Here is a 16,644-nt window from a genome sequence, read left to right on the forward strand (position 1 = left end):
TGAATTAGATTTTAATGCAGAGTAAAGACTGGAGTCTTTACATATATAAGTTTATAGGTGAATAAATGTATATTTAACCCATATGTATGATAGATGTTGACTACTTATTTCAAGGTACCATTATACTGATAACTAGCTTATAGAAATGCCATAAATTGCCATCCAGTGCAGAGTTATAGAATATTTCTCTTTTTATTACTGAGAGAAGAAAGAAAATTTTGAAATGTAATAATTTTCATGTGGTTTAAATACTGGTACATTAAAAATATATGACTTGTCTATTTCTCACTTTAACCTTTGTACATATTTCTCATTCATATCAAGAAATTCTCTGAGGTAAAGATTAGCAAGAATCTACCCCAGGAAAGAATCAGGAATCTTCTAAAAAACTGAATAATAAAAAGCTCCTGAATCACTCGAAACTCATTCTTGTCATTGTGTGAGAAAACTAGATAATTCAGGGCTTTCATGTAAATAATTACTTTGATAGGGATAATGGTCATCCCTATAAATTTTACTCTTTCAAGATCCTACCTGGCTTTGTATTACCAGGATGACAACCTCTTCAAGTGTAAATTATTTATTGTGGTAATAATTATAACTAATATTTATATAGTGCTAACTGTTCTAAGTATTTAATTAACTTATTAAATCCTCCTGACAACTTTGTGAAGTGGGTGCTATTATTATCTCCACTTTACAGATGAGGACACAGGCACAGAACAGTTTGGTAGCTCTCCCCAAGTCACTCAGTAGGTTGTTAAGCCAGAATTCCAACTCAACAAAAGTCTGAGTCCACACTTAACCACAAAACAGCACATAACACCCATGCCAAAGAATACTATATGGGAATTTTTTTTAAGTCTTTTTTTTGCTATAATATTTTTGGTAAGAAGAAATTCCAGTGAGAAGTCTTGGTGTAAAAGTTATTTCAGCTTTAGAGAGTGGTATAGTCATCCCTTGGTATCCTTAGGGGATTGGTTCCAGGACCCTCTCAGATGCCAAAATCTGCAGATGCTCAAGTCCCTTACATAAAATGGCATAGTATATGACTGCAATCCATGCACATCCTCCCATATACTATAAACCATCTCTAGATTACTTATAATACCAAATACAATGTAAATGCTATGTAAATAGTTGCTCATGCACAGCAAATTGAAGTTTTGCTTTTTGTGACTTTCTGGAATTTTTTTTCCAAATATTTTTGATCTGTGGTTGGTTGAATCCCCAGATGCAGAACCTATGGATATGGAGGGCCAGCTGTACTTTTTTTTTTTTTAATGTGGTAAAATTTACATTAGGTGAATTGCGCAGATCTTAAGTATGCAATCCAGTGAGTTTTGACAAACGTACACCAATATAACCCATACCCCATTCAAGATACAGAGCATTTCCATCACCCCAGAAAGTCCCCTCATACCCTTCTAGTCAGTCCCCACCTCCATCCTTAACCACTGCTCTAGTTTCAATCAACATGATTGTTTTTCCTGTTCTTGAGTTTCGTGTAAGTGGAATCATACAGTATGACCCTTTCTGTCTAGCTTGTTTTGCTCAGTATTTGCAAATAAAATCCATTGAGAGTATTTTTTTAATTATTTATTTGGTCATTTCATTTTTTCAGAGAGGTCTGTGTTTTACTTTATAAAGGAAATGTTTATTAGCTTTTTCTTTACCCCCATTTTCCAACTACATAGTAATAGATCATTTTATGTACTACTTCCTTATATACAATAAAAACTACCTAATATTAAACAGAATTCAAGGACACTGCTTCAGGCCGCGTTAAAATCCTAACCTAGTTAGTTTCAGGAAATAATTAAAATACATACCTAGATTGTAGCAAAGACTTGCATCTTTCCATCCATTTTCAGTCTTCATAAAACTTTTCCTCTCTGGGTTTTCTGCCTGGCTGATAAAATATGAAGAACATTTTTCTTATTCTTTTGAGAGGCCCAATCCTAGATGTCCTGGAAGAGCTTTTCTTCTTGGCTGCACAGTCTCAGGATTGATTGTGAGACTTTGCTATTTACAGAGTCAAGATTGTGGCATCTAGGCATTTGATTGATTAAATAACTTGTTAGAGTAGCCCTTCTATCCTTAATTGACTCCACATGATAAAATACTGACTTTGCTTCTTAATACTTTACAATTTGACAAAGTTACAAGAATGTCTATTCAGATACAGTTTTATCTGAAGAAATTCAGGCTAGATTGACTGTAATGGTTAGTTCTATGATCAAAGGGCATAACAACTGCCAGGTTTACCTCTAGGGTTGAAGTTCATTGCTTTATCACACTTTTTTTCCCTCCTTCAGTTGATAAGGTGTGTTTTTCCTTGGATAATTTTTCTGTTGTGACGAAGAGTTCCTTGAAATTTCAGAAGTTTGGAAGCATATAGTTAATGGTCACTCTATAGTGTTTACAATTAGTAAGCTTGGGAAAATGTAGTCAGTGTTTTAAGTAAATATTTCGCATATAGTCATTTGTGTGAAATTAGATTCAGCAACGAGGAATGCTTTGAAGGGCGTAAAAGATGGTTTTGCAATCCTGCTTTGATTTTTAAATAATTTTTATCTTTTTTTCAGAAGTTACTTCCTAATATACGTATATGCATACTCTGTTATTAATGAAAATGAGAGATAACACATTGATTAATTAAGATCATTAATATTGTGAATTTTCTTCTTATTTCCAAAGTTTTTTTAAAAACACAATGAATTGATTTTTTAAGTTTAGTTTTATTACATGGACCATAGCTGGGAAATGACCAAAAGCAAAGCACAGGATAGGGACCAAGTAAAATGACAAAAAGGAAAAGTTGGATAATCCACCAATTATAACCAGCCTCTGCTTTTAGAAAAGAGTATTTGCTGCTTGGATAAATTAGGAAATTTCCAATATTGAGTAACAGTGGCAGACTTAACATGAATAATTATCAGGGAGATAAATAGTTAAGCTGTTCTTGGGCTCTGGTACAAAGTTCGGTATTCTGCCCTAGAGCCCTAGGGGACTCTTAGCCAACTCAGTCCTCAGAGAAAGAAATGTGATGTGAGCTCTTCTAGGACCAACTCTGTTGCTTTGACTGGCCTATAAGGCCCTCTCTTATTTTTCTCTTTTGTTTCTTACCAATTTCGTTAATAAAAATGTAAATTTTTCTATTGTAGGTAAATAAAAGTTAAATAAAAAATTATTAATGAGATACAACTACAGAATTTTCTGGAGAGATAAACTATGCATAGGTAAAACAACTAGACAGTTCCAAAGTAATCATAAACAGCTGAGTTGCATGTACTGAACGTGAGTACTGAGAAAACTCGAAGGACTTTGATCCACTAATTTCTCTCCTGGGACTATCCCACAGAAATAAAAGCAACAGTACATAGGGCATTTAAAAGTACCCTATGTATATAAGTACAAAGATGTTCATTATTGCAGCAAAAAGCTGCAATATGAATAATATGAATGCCCACCAGTATGGAAATGGATCAGGAAGTTATGATACATTCCCCCAAGAAATAATATGGAGACATCAAGCAGAATGAGTTGAAGCTATGCTAAATGAGTTGGTGGGAGGGACTTCTATGAGGTATTGTTGTGTTAGAAAGGCAACATAAACACAAGACTGTGTGGTATCGCATTTTTGTAAAACACTAGTGACTCAAAAAACCCTAAATGCAGGTATATGTGTATGTGATTATATGAGTATTGATAAAAATAGGAAAGGATACATACTAAATTACAAGTATGGGGGTGGTTCTAATGTGGGTAGAAGGAGGGAAGGGGAGTGAGGTCTCAAACAATGAAGAAATGGGGGAAAAGTGTGTAACTATTGAAAGAGTATGGTATGATCACATTTATACACAACTATAAGATGTGTATATGAAAATGAAATAGTTGACTTTAAAAAAAATGTAATTCAAAGGAACAAATCAACATGATCTGGGCTAATCAAGAAAGCCTTTTGAACCAGAAGGGTCTAAAAACAAACATATATTGAGCTCCAAGTCTTGAGTGGAATTGCTTTGGGGGGAGAAGAAATTTTAGAAAGGGGACACATTGTAAGCAAGGTAACAGGTTGGACTTATGTAAGATATAGAAGGAATTAATTTCAGAATAATTGGGGGAATGATAAGAAAAAAGTTGGCCAAGTCACCAAAGACCACATACTGTGTGATTTCATTTATATGAAATCTGTACTATAGACAAACCCAGAGAGGCAGAAAATAGATTAGTGGTGGTCAAGGGCTGGATTGGATTCGGAGGAAACAGGGAGTGACTATTGATTGGCATGGGATTTCTTTTTGGAGTGATGAAATATTCTAAAATTGTTTAGGGTAATGGTTGCACAAATCTGTGAATTTACCAAAAATCATTGAATTGTACACTTGTAAGTGGGCGAATTGTATGGTATGAAAATATCTCAGTAAAGCTGTTACCAAAAAAAGTTGGCCAGATAAGTTGGAGTCACCTGGTAGAGAACATTAAAATGTTACATTTAAATGTAAATGTTAAAATGGCTTAAGAGTATGAATTTGATCTGACAGACAATAAAGAACCATTGTAGGTTATGAGTATGGAGTGGACTGTCCATGGTTTCCCTTTTTTAACCTCTTTTTCTCTTTATTTGGGACTTTAATTATGAGTATATATTCATTGAAACAGAATTCAAATAATATAATAAATCATGTTAAATAGAAAATTTCAGTTTATGTCACTCTCCATAGGTTACCACTATAAAAATTCTGATTCTTTTCTAAATTCTTTTTTTTCTCTCCTTTGTTTTTTTTAAACATAATGAGAACATATTGTCCATCTTCTTATTTAACTTTCTTACACAGCAGTGTTTCATGGCTATCTTCCCATACTTGCATGTGGAGACTGGCTACCACAGGGAATAATAATAGTTCCCCACATCACAGAGTCATTGTAAAGATAAAATAAGTTGATACATGTAAATAATTAGAATAGTACAGACATGTAGTAAGCGTTCAATAAGCATTAGATGTTGTTTTACTATTATTATTGTTAAGTGTAGGCTTAGGGATACAGCTTTTGTGAGTAATTGTTTTAGTAGTTCTTTTGTTTGGGAACCTAAAGTGAAAGCAGGCATAATTTCCATTTCAGAAGTGAAGCGTTCACCCAGTCATCACTGGGCTAGCAGCCAGGCAGTCTGCTAGGTACTAGTATTAAGAACTAACACATATTACAATAGCCAGGACATGGAAGCAACCTAATTGTCCATCAATAGATGAATGGATAAAGAAGATGTGGCACATATATACAATGGAATATTACTCAGCCGTAAAAAGAAACGAAATTGAGTTATTTGCAGTGAGGTGGATGGACCTAGAGACTGTCATACAGAGTGAAGTAAGTCAGAAAGAGAAAAACAAATACCATATGCTAACACATACATATGGAATCTAAAAAAAAAAAAAAAAATGGTCATGAAGAACCTAGGGGCAAGACAGGAATAAAGACACAGACCTACTAGAGAATGGACTTGAGGACACGGGGAGGGGGAAGGGTAAGCTGGGACAAAGTGAGAGAGTGGCACGGACATATAGCCAGTGGGAAGCAGCTGCATAGCTCAGGGAGATCAGCTCAGTGCTTTGTGTCCCCCTAGAGGGGTTGGGTAGGGAGGGTGGGAGGGAGATGCAAGAGGGAGGAGATATGGGGATATATGTATACATATAGCTGATTCACTTTGTTACACAGCAGCAACTAACACAACATTATAAAACAATTATACTCCAATAAAGATGTTAAAAAAATAAATAAAAAATAAATAAAAGGAGAAAAAGCTAAAAAAAAAAGAACTAACACATAACACTTCATAACAAAGTTTCTTTTTATATATATATATATATATTTGTTTGTTTATTTATTTATTTTTGGCTGCATCGTGTCTTAGTTGCGGCACACGGGATCTTCTTTGCGGCATGCAGGCTTCTCTCTAGTTGTGGTGCGAGGGCTTCTCTCTAGTGTGGCGTGCGGTCTCCAGAGCACATGGGCTCTGTAGTTGTGGTGCACGGGCTCAGTAGTTGCAGCTTGTGGGCTTAGTTGCCCCACAGCATGTGGGATCTTAGTTCCCCAACCAGGGATCGAACCCACATCCCCTGCATTGAAAGGCAGATTCTTAACCACTGGACCACCAGGGAGGTCCCACAGGGGTTCTTAATATGGGTTTTTTGCGTGCGCTTACAGGAATCTGAGACTCTTGAAATTGTATGTCAAAAGTTTGTATTTGGGCTTCCCTGGTGGCGCAGTGGTTAAGAATCCGCCTGCCAATGCAGGGGCCACGGGTTCGAGCCCTGGTCCAGGAAGATCCTACTTGCTGCGGAGCAACTAAGCCTGCGTATCGCAACTACTGAAACCCGCGTGCCTAGAGCCCATGCTCCGCAACAAGAGAAGCCACCACAATGAGAAGCCCACGCACCGCAACGAAGAGTAGCCCTGCTGCTCGCCACAACTAGAGAAAAGCCCACGTGCAGCAGCGAAGACCCAATGCAGCCAAAAATAAAATAAATTAAATAAATTTTTAAAAAAATGTTTGTATGTGCCTACATGCCGTTTAGTAAACAGAATACATCCATAGCTTTCAAAAGATTTTCTAGGATGTCTTCAAATCCTTAAGAACCACATGCTTTATCAAATTTGGTTCTCATGACAGCCCCAAGAGGTGGATAATATTACTAGAGTTTTGAAGGATACAAAGATGGTTCTGGCCATCAGAGAGGTTATGTATACCCAGCTCACTGTCAATACAAGGTAGAAAGTGAAAAGCCCTGTTAGAAAGATATTATTATGCCTTGGAAATTCAGAAGGAGAAATTTATTCTAGCTCTTGAAATTGGGGAAAGCTTTTTGGCCTTAAACTCTAAAAATACTATAGCTCATTTGACAATTATCAAATGCCTACTATATTCCAGTTGTTATTCTAGGCCCTGGGAATATAACGTTGAGCAAACAGACAAAAATCTATGTCTTCGAGGAGCTTACATTCTTTTGGGGAAGTCTTACAGAAAATGTGATCCTTCTCCTCACTTTGTATATTGAAATTTCAGGGCAACTTGGATTATTTGCCTAACAATGCCTTCCATATAATAATGTTTAGTAAATATTTGATTGAATGAGTAAAAGAATGAACCAAAGAGCTGAAAGAGATCTTAAGGGGTCATGATCCCAGTTTTCAGGCAGGACCACATGTAATTATCATTTCTTCCAAATTTTTGCAATGGAATAGAAATTTGAAACCTGGGTTATCTCCTTAATTTGCCATGTGCTATGAGGAGATTGGGCATAAATTGAAGAAATGAACTTGGGTGTCTCCATCTAATATTAAGCTATCTTAAGTACTTTGGCACTATAGAAATGCAAAGCATCACTGTTATTTGTCATTTCTAGGGGAGGTGACGCCAGGACTATCCCAGGTGGAATATGCACTTCGCAGACACAAGCTAATATCTCTGATCCACAAGGAAGCACAAGGGCAGAGTGGTACAGACCACACAGTGGTACTGCTGTCCAACCCTACATACTATATGAGCAATGATATCCCCTATACTTTCCACCAAGACAACAATTTCCTGTACCTGTGTGGATTCCAAGAGCCTGATAGCATTCTGGTCCTTCAAAGCCTCCCCGGCAAGCAGTTACCAGCACACAAGGCCATACTTTTTGTGCCTCAGAGAGATCCCAGTCGAGAACTTTGGGATGGCCCCCGATCTGGTACTGATGGAGCAATAGCTCTAACTGGAGTGGATGAAGCCTATACGCTGGAAGAATTTCAACATCTTGTACCAAAACTGAAAGGTAACAAATGGGAGCAGAAGTCAAATCATAGGCCAGATTGGGACTAAGACCTTCCTTGCCCGTTTAGACAAAGTTCTTCATTTCCTAAAATAATTATCATAGCAGCATTTCCCTGGGCACCATGAAAAGAATATAAATCTTTTCCACAAGACTTTAAAGATTTCATTTATTCATTTGCTAAATCTTCATTGGATTATTCATTCACAGAAACTTTTAACTGTTCTAGATTGAAATCCCAGACAGAGAATTTTAAAGTGGAGGATGAGCATGGGCTGCTTTTCAAGATTCCTGACCAGTCTATTGACCTTTGATTACTACTTATCTTACTGCTTTTGCCAACTCTTCAAAAAAGGGCAGTATTCTCAAAGAATGATTTATTCATCCCCAGCATCAGAATCACCTGGTGAGGCATTATAGAATTACAAATGCATAATAGATGCTGGAAATGTAAAATCTGCAGCCCCCACTCCATACCTACTAAATCAGGATCTGCATTTTAACAAGATTCTCGGTGGTTCGTGTACACGGTTGAATTCATGCCCCTTGAAATAGTCACTTTCTCTACACTTATTCTGGTGAAATTATGATCACTCAGAATGTTTTGGGATTCCTTTTCTGGAACTTTTCAGAATGTACACTGCATTATAAACTATCCTTAGTGATTCTTACAAATCTACAGCTCTAGTAAGCATTTTATTTTTTGAAGTGTCCAGAAGTCACTTAGAGCCAAATTTGATAAATAAGATAGATGATCAAGTTGGAAAATACTTGATTTTAGACAAAAAAATGTATGATCGTAAAATTTTAGTCTGATATTCTTGTAAGGTTTATAAACATTTCTGAAGTCAGTCTCTAAAAGAGAATTTCAAAATTGTTTCCAGTGATCATAGATTGAAAGTTTAAAAACCTAAAAAGGTTGGTCTGTGATTTTATAAGCTGACAGCAGATGGTCATGGTTGTTTTACTTTTTAAAAATTACAACAATTAAATTTCTATTGAAAGTAAGATTAGAGTTTTACATGTAATCTACATTTAAAATCACTTTTATTTTAAAGTGAAAATATTTAGGAGATTGTACCACTAATACATATCCGATCAAAATTTTTAGGATTTTTTTCCCTCTTCCGTCCCAAAGTCCATTGTATAAAACATATAAACAAACCTTCAGACTTAGATTGTCATGAATACTACTCATAGGTTTCTTTTTTATTATTATTATTTTATTTATTTATTTATTTATTTATTTTTGGCTGTGTTGGATCTTTGTTGCTGCGCACGGGCTATCTTTAGTTGCGTTGAGCGGGGGCTACTCTTCGTTGCGGTGCGCGGGCTTCTCATCGTGGGGGCTTCTCATCGTGGTGGCTTCTCTTGTTGCGGAGCACGGGCTCTAGGCACGCGGGCTCCAGTAGTTGTGGCACATGGGCTCAGTAGTTGTGGCTCATGGGCTCTAGAGCACAGGCTCAGTAGTTGTGGCGCACGGACTTAGTTGCTTCGTGGCATGTGGGATCTTCCCGGACCAGGGCTCGAACCTGTGTCCCCTGCATTGGCAGGCAGATTCTTAACCACCGCGCCACCAGGGAATCCCCTACTCATAGGTTTCTGTCAGAAAAAAAAGAAAGGAACAAATAGAGACCTGATGTAAGTGGAAAAGATTTTCATAATGAGCCTCATCTTATATCTCAGGCAAAAATTGACCATTTCCTTGGGTCTCTAAAGTGAAATGGTGAACTGTGGTTGTCTGTAATGAGAATACATGGCAGATGGAAAAGGAAGGATTTCCTGGGTAAATGTGGATTAGCATGTATTATCAACTATGAGAGCTCCTTTCACCAATACTGAGATTGTTTGTAAGGGATGGAACACTTTTAACCATAAGGTCATGAGCTGAGTACTTTTTTCTGTCCTTTTGTGTTTAGTTATTTAATGATGCCTCTAGCTCAGTTGTGTGGAGAACAATTGTCGTAATTGTTCTTTAACAGTTAATAAATAATAAAATCAAAGCTTGAGTAAAGCTTTAGTCTCATCTATCATCTTTATTAAAAACACTGAAGTTTGAGGGCAGAAAAAGCTGTGTGTTCAGTCTCAGAATATCTTGCTATTTTCAGGGGATGGCCTTTCCAATGATTTACGATCCAATCCTTCATTTACTTCGGTCCTGAGAGTTTGTGTTCAACCCTTTAGAGTTCTATACTACATATTTTATAGTTTTGACTCTTGTTCAAGTCATTATGACAGGTGGTATTTCTTGTTGCTGTTTTATTTAAATCTGTTTTAAGCTGAGACACATACACTGTGGTATGACTGGATGAGGCCCGCTCACATTCAGCTCCACTGTGACTACATGCAGCAGTTGGCAGAGGTCAAAGCCAGGAGCAAGAACAAGGTTCGGGCTGTGCAGCAGCTGGTACAGCGTCTCAGGCTGATCAAATCTCCTGCAGAAATTGAACGAATGCAGATTGCTGGGAAGCTGACATCACAGGTATGGCTCCTACTGAAAAAGTTCTTTCCAAATTAAAAAATCTCAGCTCTTAGGGTTCAGTGGGCACCTTGAGGTTGTGTACCCAATGCAGTAATCTCATGGCACATGGACATTTAGCTTCTGCTTCGATGTTTACTGAATGTGTCTAGAGACTTGCTCAGTACCTTGCAAGGCAAATCAAATATCCCTCTTGTATCTTTTACCCATGATCTTAGTTGTTTCTCCTTGCAACAACATAAATTAATTCATTTTATTTCCTTTCCTTACCATATCTACAATAATAGCAGCAGTTAAGAGTTTGTTAAAGAAGATTCGTAGGACCTAAAATGACAGTGCTTACAAATCTGCAGTTTATTACAGGAGAAGGGTACAGTATAGCAACAGCATTAATGTAAGAATACCTGTCACACCCAATGGCTGTCTCACAGCCAGGTCCAGAGAAGCTGGGTGCAGACTCCTATTGTCCTCCCTCAGTAAGGACCGGGCAAGGTGCATTTTCTCTGTGGCTCAGGAACCACAGATGCATGTATAGAACACCTGGGAACCAGGGAGCCCCAGATAGAATCTCAGCTAGGGATTTTTGGGTTTTGGTCTCATTGGCATATTCCTGCTAGGTAACAGAGCTCTCACAGAGACCAAGTATAAACCTTTAATCTCACTGTTATCAATACTGACAGGCTAATACAAACTGTACTGCCCTGAAATTTCTTGCAATACTTTGTTTTTATTGTGGTGAAATAAATAAATATATATATATAAAATAAAATAAAATTTACCATTTTAGCCATTTTAAGTGTACAGTTTGGTGTCATTAAATACTTTCACATTGTTGTACAATCACCACGACTGTACATCTCAAGAACTTTTTTGTGATTTCATGCTGAAACTCTGTGCCCAGTAGGGAGTAACTCCTCATTCCCCCTTCTTGTAGCCCCTAGTAACCACTGTTCTACTTTCTGTCTCTATGAATTTGACTACTCTAGGCAACTCATGTAAGTGTAGTCATATAATATTTGTCCTTTTGTTTCTAACTTATTTCACTTATCATAATGTCTTCAGGATTCATCCGTGTTGTAGCATATATTAGAATTTCCTTCCTTTTTAAGACTAAATAATATTCCATTGTATGTATATACAATGTTTTGTTATCCATTCATCCACTGATGGTCATTTGGGTTGTTTGCATCTTTAAGCTGTTGTGAATAATTCTGCTGTGAACGTTGCAGTAAAAATATCTGGTTAAGACCTGACTTTCATTTATTTTGAATATATACCCAGAAGTGGAATTGCTGGATCAAATGTTAATTCTGTGTTTAATTTTTTGAGGAACCACCATACTGTGTTCAGCAATTCATAAGGGTTCTAATTTCTCCATATCTATGACATTCTGGGTTGTTTTTTTTTTTTTTGATAATAGCAATCCTAATGGGTATGAAGGGGTATCTGTGTTTTTTTAATACAATTTTTAAAGGTTATACTCCATTTACAGTTATTACAAAATATTGGCTATATTCCCCATGTTGTACGATACATCCTTGTAGCCTGTCTTACACCCAGTAGTTTGTACCCCCTACTCCCCGATCCCTATATTGCCCCCTTCCCTCCCTCTCCCCACTAGTAACCACTAGTTTGTTCTCTGTATCTATGAATCTGCTTCTTTTTTGTTATATTCACTAATTTGTTGTATTTATTAGATTCCACATATAAGTGATATCATACAGTATTTGTCTTTGTCTGACTTACTTCAGTTAGCATAATTAATGCCTTCCAAGTCCATCGATGTTGCTGCAAATGGCAGAATTATTTCTTTTTTATGGCTGAGTTGATTGTGGTTTTGATTTGCATTTCCCTAATGGTTAGTGGTATTGAGCATCTTTTCATTTGCTTATTGCCCTCACAACACTTTTAATCAGTATGTTTCATGCCATGCCTTGACCAAAGTAGTGTCATGCAGAAATTTAGCAAAACAGCTCAAGCTAATTCTAGGAATTAACAGTTCACACCCCCCGACCCATTGTCAAGGCTTTTTCTAATAAAATAAAATCCTTAGTTTGATAACAGTTACTTGCCTTACAATGTCATACAATGAGATAGACAATCAAAGTGCACATGCTGAATCCATTTATAATATCTACAAAATATGGGGTTGGTAGAGATTTAAACAGACAGCTGAACCTTCCACTTGTACTTTCTCATGTTTTTGTACTAACCGTACAATTCTTTTGCTTCTCAGATCTATAGCTATCTCTTCTTTTTGGCATATATTGTCTGAATTATTAAGAATCATAATCTTTCATTAATCAGCTGTAAGTATTCATCAGACCAGTTCTGCTGCATAGGGAATAAGATCCTGAGAAGGCTTTAACTCAATCTCCCATTATATTAGATCACTATTAGTATCTACAGTGTTAATTTTACTTATGACTCCGTATTATACCTTATAACAATACCATTGTAGTTACAGTATAAATCGGACAAAATAATGGTGTAATGAATTTGTCCTTCCCAACCCAATCTACCTTTTCCCATATACCATGTATTATTCCTCATAGGAGTATAAATCAGAGACCATATCTGTTTTTTCAGGATTCAGAACATCTCGAGTACACAGACAGATTTCTTCTCTCAGGTTACATGGTTTGACAGATACTGGTGCCCAGTGAGAAGAGTCCTGCAACAGAACCCATTTATCTACCACAGGAAGCACTATAATATTTAAAGTTTGTCCAGTACTCACAAACTACACTACCGGGAAAGAATGGTTAGCCCTCATTTGGGGTGCTGAAGCTGGTAAAGAGCACCTCGACAGGTTGCATCCTCTAGTTAATATTTTCCGTAGACTACAGGGCCCATAAGTCTCCCACAAATGCATACCCTGGATTTCTGCTATGGGAATTCCTGGCCATAGGGCTTGGGATGCCTTGGACTCCATTTGAATTAAGGTATCTATTACCCTAGCTTATATTAACATGTCAGCTTGTTCCCTTCTCATTGCTGGGTTGATTTGGGCATATTGTCTTAGAGTATGCTGTAATTAAAAGATTCATTTTGTGAGCACTGTGTTATTACTTCAAGTATCTTGCCACTTTTGTCTTTACTCCTGGAATAGGATGCCTTCAAGACACCCTATTCATGTTAGTAGGTCTTTTTCATTCGGAGGTCTTTCCTCATTAAAAGCAAATCTGCCTGGCCAGTTACTCATAGCCCAGCTCCTAATTCTCTAAGGCTCTCATTTCGAGTGGGCCAACACCAGACATGTTGCCATTGAGTACTAACTGCCTTAGTACAATTGGGAAGTAAATTTGGTACCCCCAAAATGGTAATTCCTCCAGGCCTAGATCATATGAGTAGACTTTGGTCTACTCCTAAACAGACTTTGGTTTGAGTTTTCCGTAGCGCTTCCCATAACCAACCACAACAAATTCCAAAATTCTCAGGAATGTAGGCCCACTAAGTTTTAACTTTTTCTTTGTCAGTGATCCAAGTGTCCCAAATGTCCCTCCTCCTCTTCATGCCTATTCACCCACAAGAGAAGGGCAAATAGCTATTTTTACACATAATGTTATTATGACAGATGGGACATGTAGTAGATGCCATTCTACTATCACATTGTGGTACCTTTTTTAAACCATCATCACAATTAATGGCTACATAATGTCCATTTAGATTATTATTAATCAGTGTTTTTCAGGTTCAGCCTGTTAAATATGCCCACAGGTTTCTTCCCAACACAGGTCCTCTATAATAGATCCATCCTATGAAATGAGAATCAAAAAAACTAGCTACATTTGTATTGTTTCACATAGTCAAACACAGAGCTCCCATCTCTTCATCCATTTTGAGGACATATATCACTCTGGGAAGTGTGTTTGCTGGGTTGGCTATTGTCTAGCTCTCTTTTTGGCTCTTCAAAAGAGGAGGAGATTTCATCAGAGCCCTTCACCCAAGGGCTTCTGAGTCAAGGCTAAGGGAAATATTATTCTCTTGCTTTAAGCTTCTCTTGAGGCACCAAAATTGTTAGATTTTCCCTTTTGTGGCACTCATTTATTGGCTCCCTTTCCCTCAGCAACAACCTTGCCTTTCCATTTATCATTAATTTTAACCCATACCTTTCCCCCCTAAAGTAGAATTTTCTGGTCCAGCCACTGAGCGAGTCCATTCCCAATTACAAGGGGACAGATTGGATAAATACAGAAAAATGGAACTGTACTGTTCCAAGAAGGAGGATTCTTATTAACAATTTGAGCTTTGGTAGGGGCCAATGGTCTATGTCATTGTCCAGTGCATCTGCCTGGCCTGAGTTCCTCCATGTCCACTCATTTCATGGACCTTTGTTGACATTTCAGGAGATCAAATTAGGCCATCAACTAGTTGATTCCAATCACCTTCAAACCCGGGCATAGGGTTTCTTTGGTGAGCATCAACATGGCCTACTTTGTTTTACCCTCAGAGTTTCCATAGAGATTTATATAGAGTGGTGGCCCACATGTGGGAATCTTATTCAGTTATTTATGGCCAATTGTTAGACCAATTGCAAGTGCATTGGAGTCAGTATCTACCCAAATAGTGAGGCTTTTATTTGTGTCCAGTTCTTCTTTCATGGCTAGGAATACAGCATGTAATTCAGCTCAGTGGACCAACTTGTTCTTTGATAAGGATTTTACCTTCTGCTGGACTCAATATCTGCTTTCCATACAGAATTGCCTTTAGTTCTGAACTACCATCTGTGAACCAGACCAATTGCCTGGCATTCTTGGGCAGTTGGTCAAAAGGAAGGATCTGAGGAAAAAAGGCTCATAAAGATGATGAGTCTGTCCCATGGATCCCTGGTAACATACTCCATGTAGTGCATTTCCATTTCATGATGGAACTCCTTTGGGCATTGCCCTTCTTGTTGGAATGCTTTCTGGCATGAAATAATACTGTAAATGTATATTGGAAACCATTCTACATGAATGCAGGTTGTTGTAGGTTCTCACTGGTGATTGATAATGAGGAAAATGCATTAACCAGATCAATACAGGATACCAGTCTCCTTTAGCTTATTGTATCAGTTGAATAGTGTGGAGTGTATTGGGGACAGCTGAGTCTGTGCCTACTGTTAGTGACCTGGTTCATTAGCCTTCCTTATTGGCCACTGGGCTAGTACAGTGAATTTATGGACACTAATGTACCTGCATATGACATTTCTTTATTCAGGGCAGTACTGCCTTCCAGGTATCCAATAATGTTTCCAGTTTTCTAGTTGAGTTGGCTTAGGTTAATTCTGAAGGCTCCCGCGTTACATGTCCAGTGAGTACTGGATGAAGGGAAGACCCTTGTTTTTCTTTTCTTCATATTACCCAGTAGGGGGAGGATTTTCCATTCAAACATTATAGCCATATCAGTTATACATTCAGGTAAGGGAGATACACAGTATATGCTGTTTTATCATATATTCCAACTTTTAACCAGACCTTAATTTTTTTTTTTAAGTCTTTATTGAATTTGTTACAGTATCACTTCTGTTTTATGTTTTGGTTTTTTGGCCACAAGGCATGTGGGATCTTAGTTCCCCGACCAGGGGTCGAACCCACACCCCCTGCATTGGAAGGCGAAGTCTTAACCACTGGACCGCCAGGGAAGTCCCCAGACCTTCATTTTTATTCCTTTCACAGTAGCATCCCCTTACCCCCTGAATTAATTCTGTCATCCCTAAGGGGCTTATTTTCAGCCCTAAGCAGTACTGCACACTGTGCTCCTGTATCCAGTAGACCTAAAAGAATTTCTTCTCAACCTCCAGTCATTGACTTACACATTTGTAAAAGGTCTTGGGTCCCCTGCCAGGAATTGGGTCAAGAGACCTTGGCCTTCATATCAATCTTCTTCTTCCATTACCGCCTTAATATTGAAAGCCAGTATTTTGGTATCTGATGATAGTGACTCATTGGAATCTTTCTCTTTCTAAAATTCCTCTAAATCAGATTAATTGAGTGTATCTTCCTTGAGATTTTTATATCCTGAGGAGTTTGAGGGCAAGCGGTTGCAGGTTCTCCACCTTAATGTAAAATTATCATTGTTTGGCACTCTGTCATTTTCTTCCTTTTCATAGCATTTTTAATTAGCCATATAAAAATGAATTTTGCTCCCTTATTTTCTTCCCATTTGCTACTTTTTATTATGAAATACATATTACCATTTTAAGTGTACAATTCAGTGGTATTAAGTATATTCACATTGTTTTGCAACCATTACCATTATCTATTTCCAGAACTCTTTAATCATCCCAAACAGAAACTCTGTAACCTTTAAACAATAACTCCCAATTTCCCCTCGCCCCAGCCCCGATAACCTCTAATCTACTATGGA

The 16,644-nt window shown here is 37.5% G+C and overlaps 1 protein-coding gene across 1 annotated transcript in view; it reads left to right on the forward strand.

Annotated features, from left to right (window-relative positions):
* The window catches only part of XPNPEP3 (X-prolyl aminopeptidase 3), a 62,414-nt gene that overhangs the window by 14,514 nt on the left and 31,256 nt on the right, over positions 1-16,644 (forward strand). The window contains exons 3-4 of the mRNA XM_082350114.1: positions 7,410-7,817; positions 10,094-10,296. Coding sequence (XP_082206240.1) covers positions 7,410-7,817; positions 10,094-10,296 — 611 coding nt within the window. The remainder of the gene's footprint in view (positions 1-7,409; positions 7,818-10,093; positions 10,297-16,644) is intronic.

The sequence above is a fragment of the Balaenoptera borealis genome (genome assembly GCF_965194805.1).
Source record: "Balaenoptera borealis genome assembly, chromosome: 13".
NCBI classification, from domain to species: domain Eukaryota; kingdom Metazoa; phylum Chordata; class Mammalia; order Artiodactyla; family Balaenopteridae; genus Balaenoptera; species Balaenoptera borealis.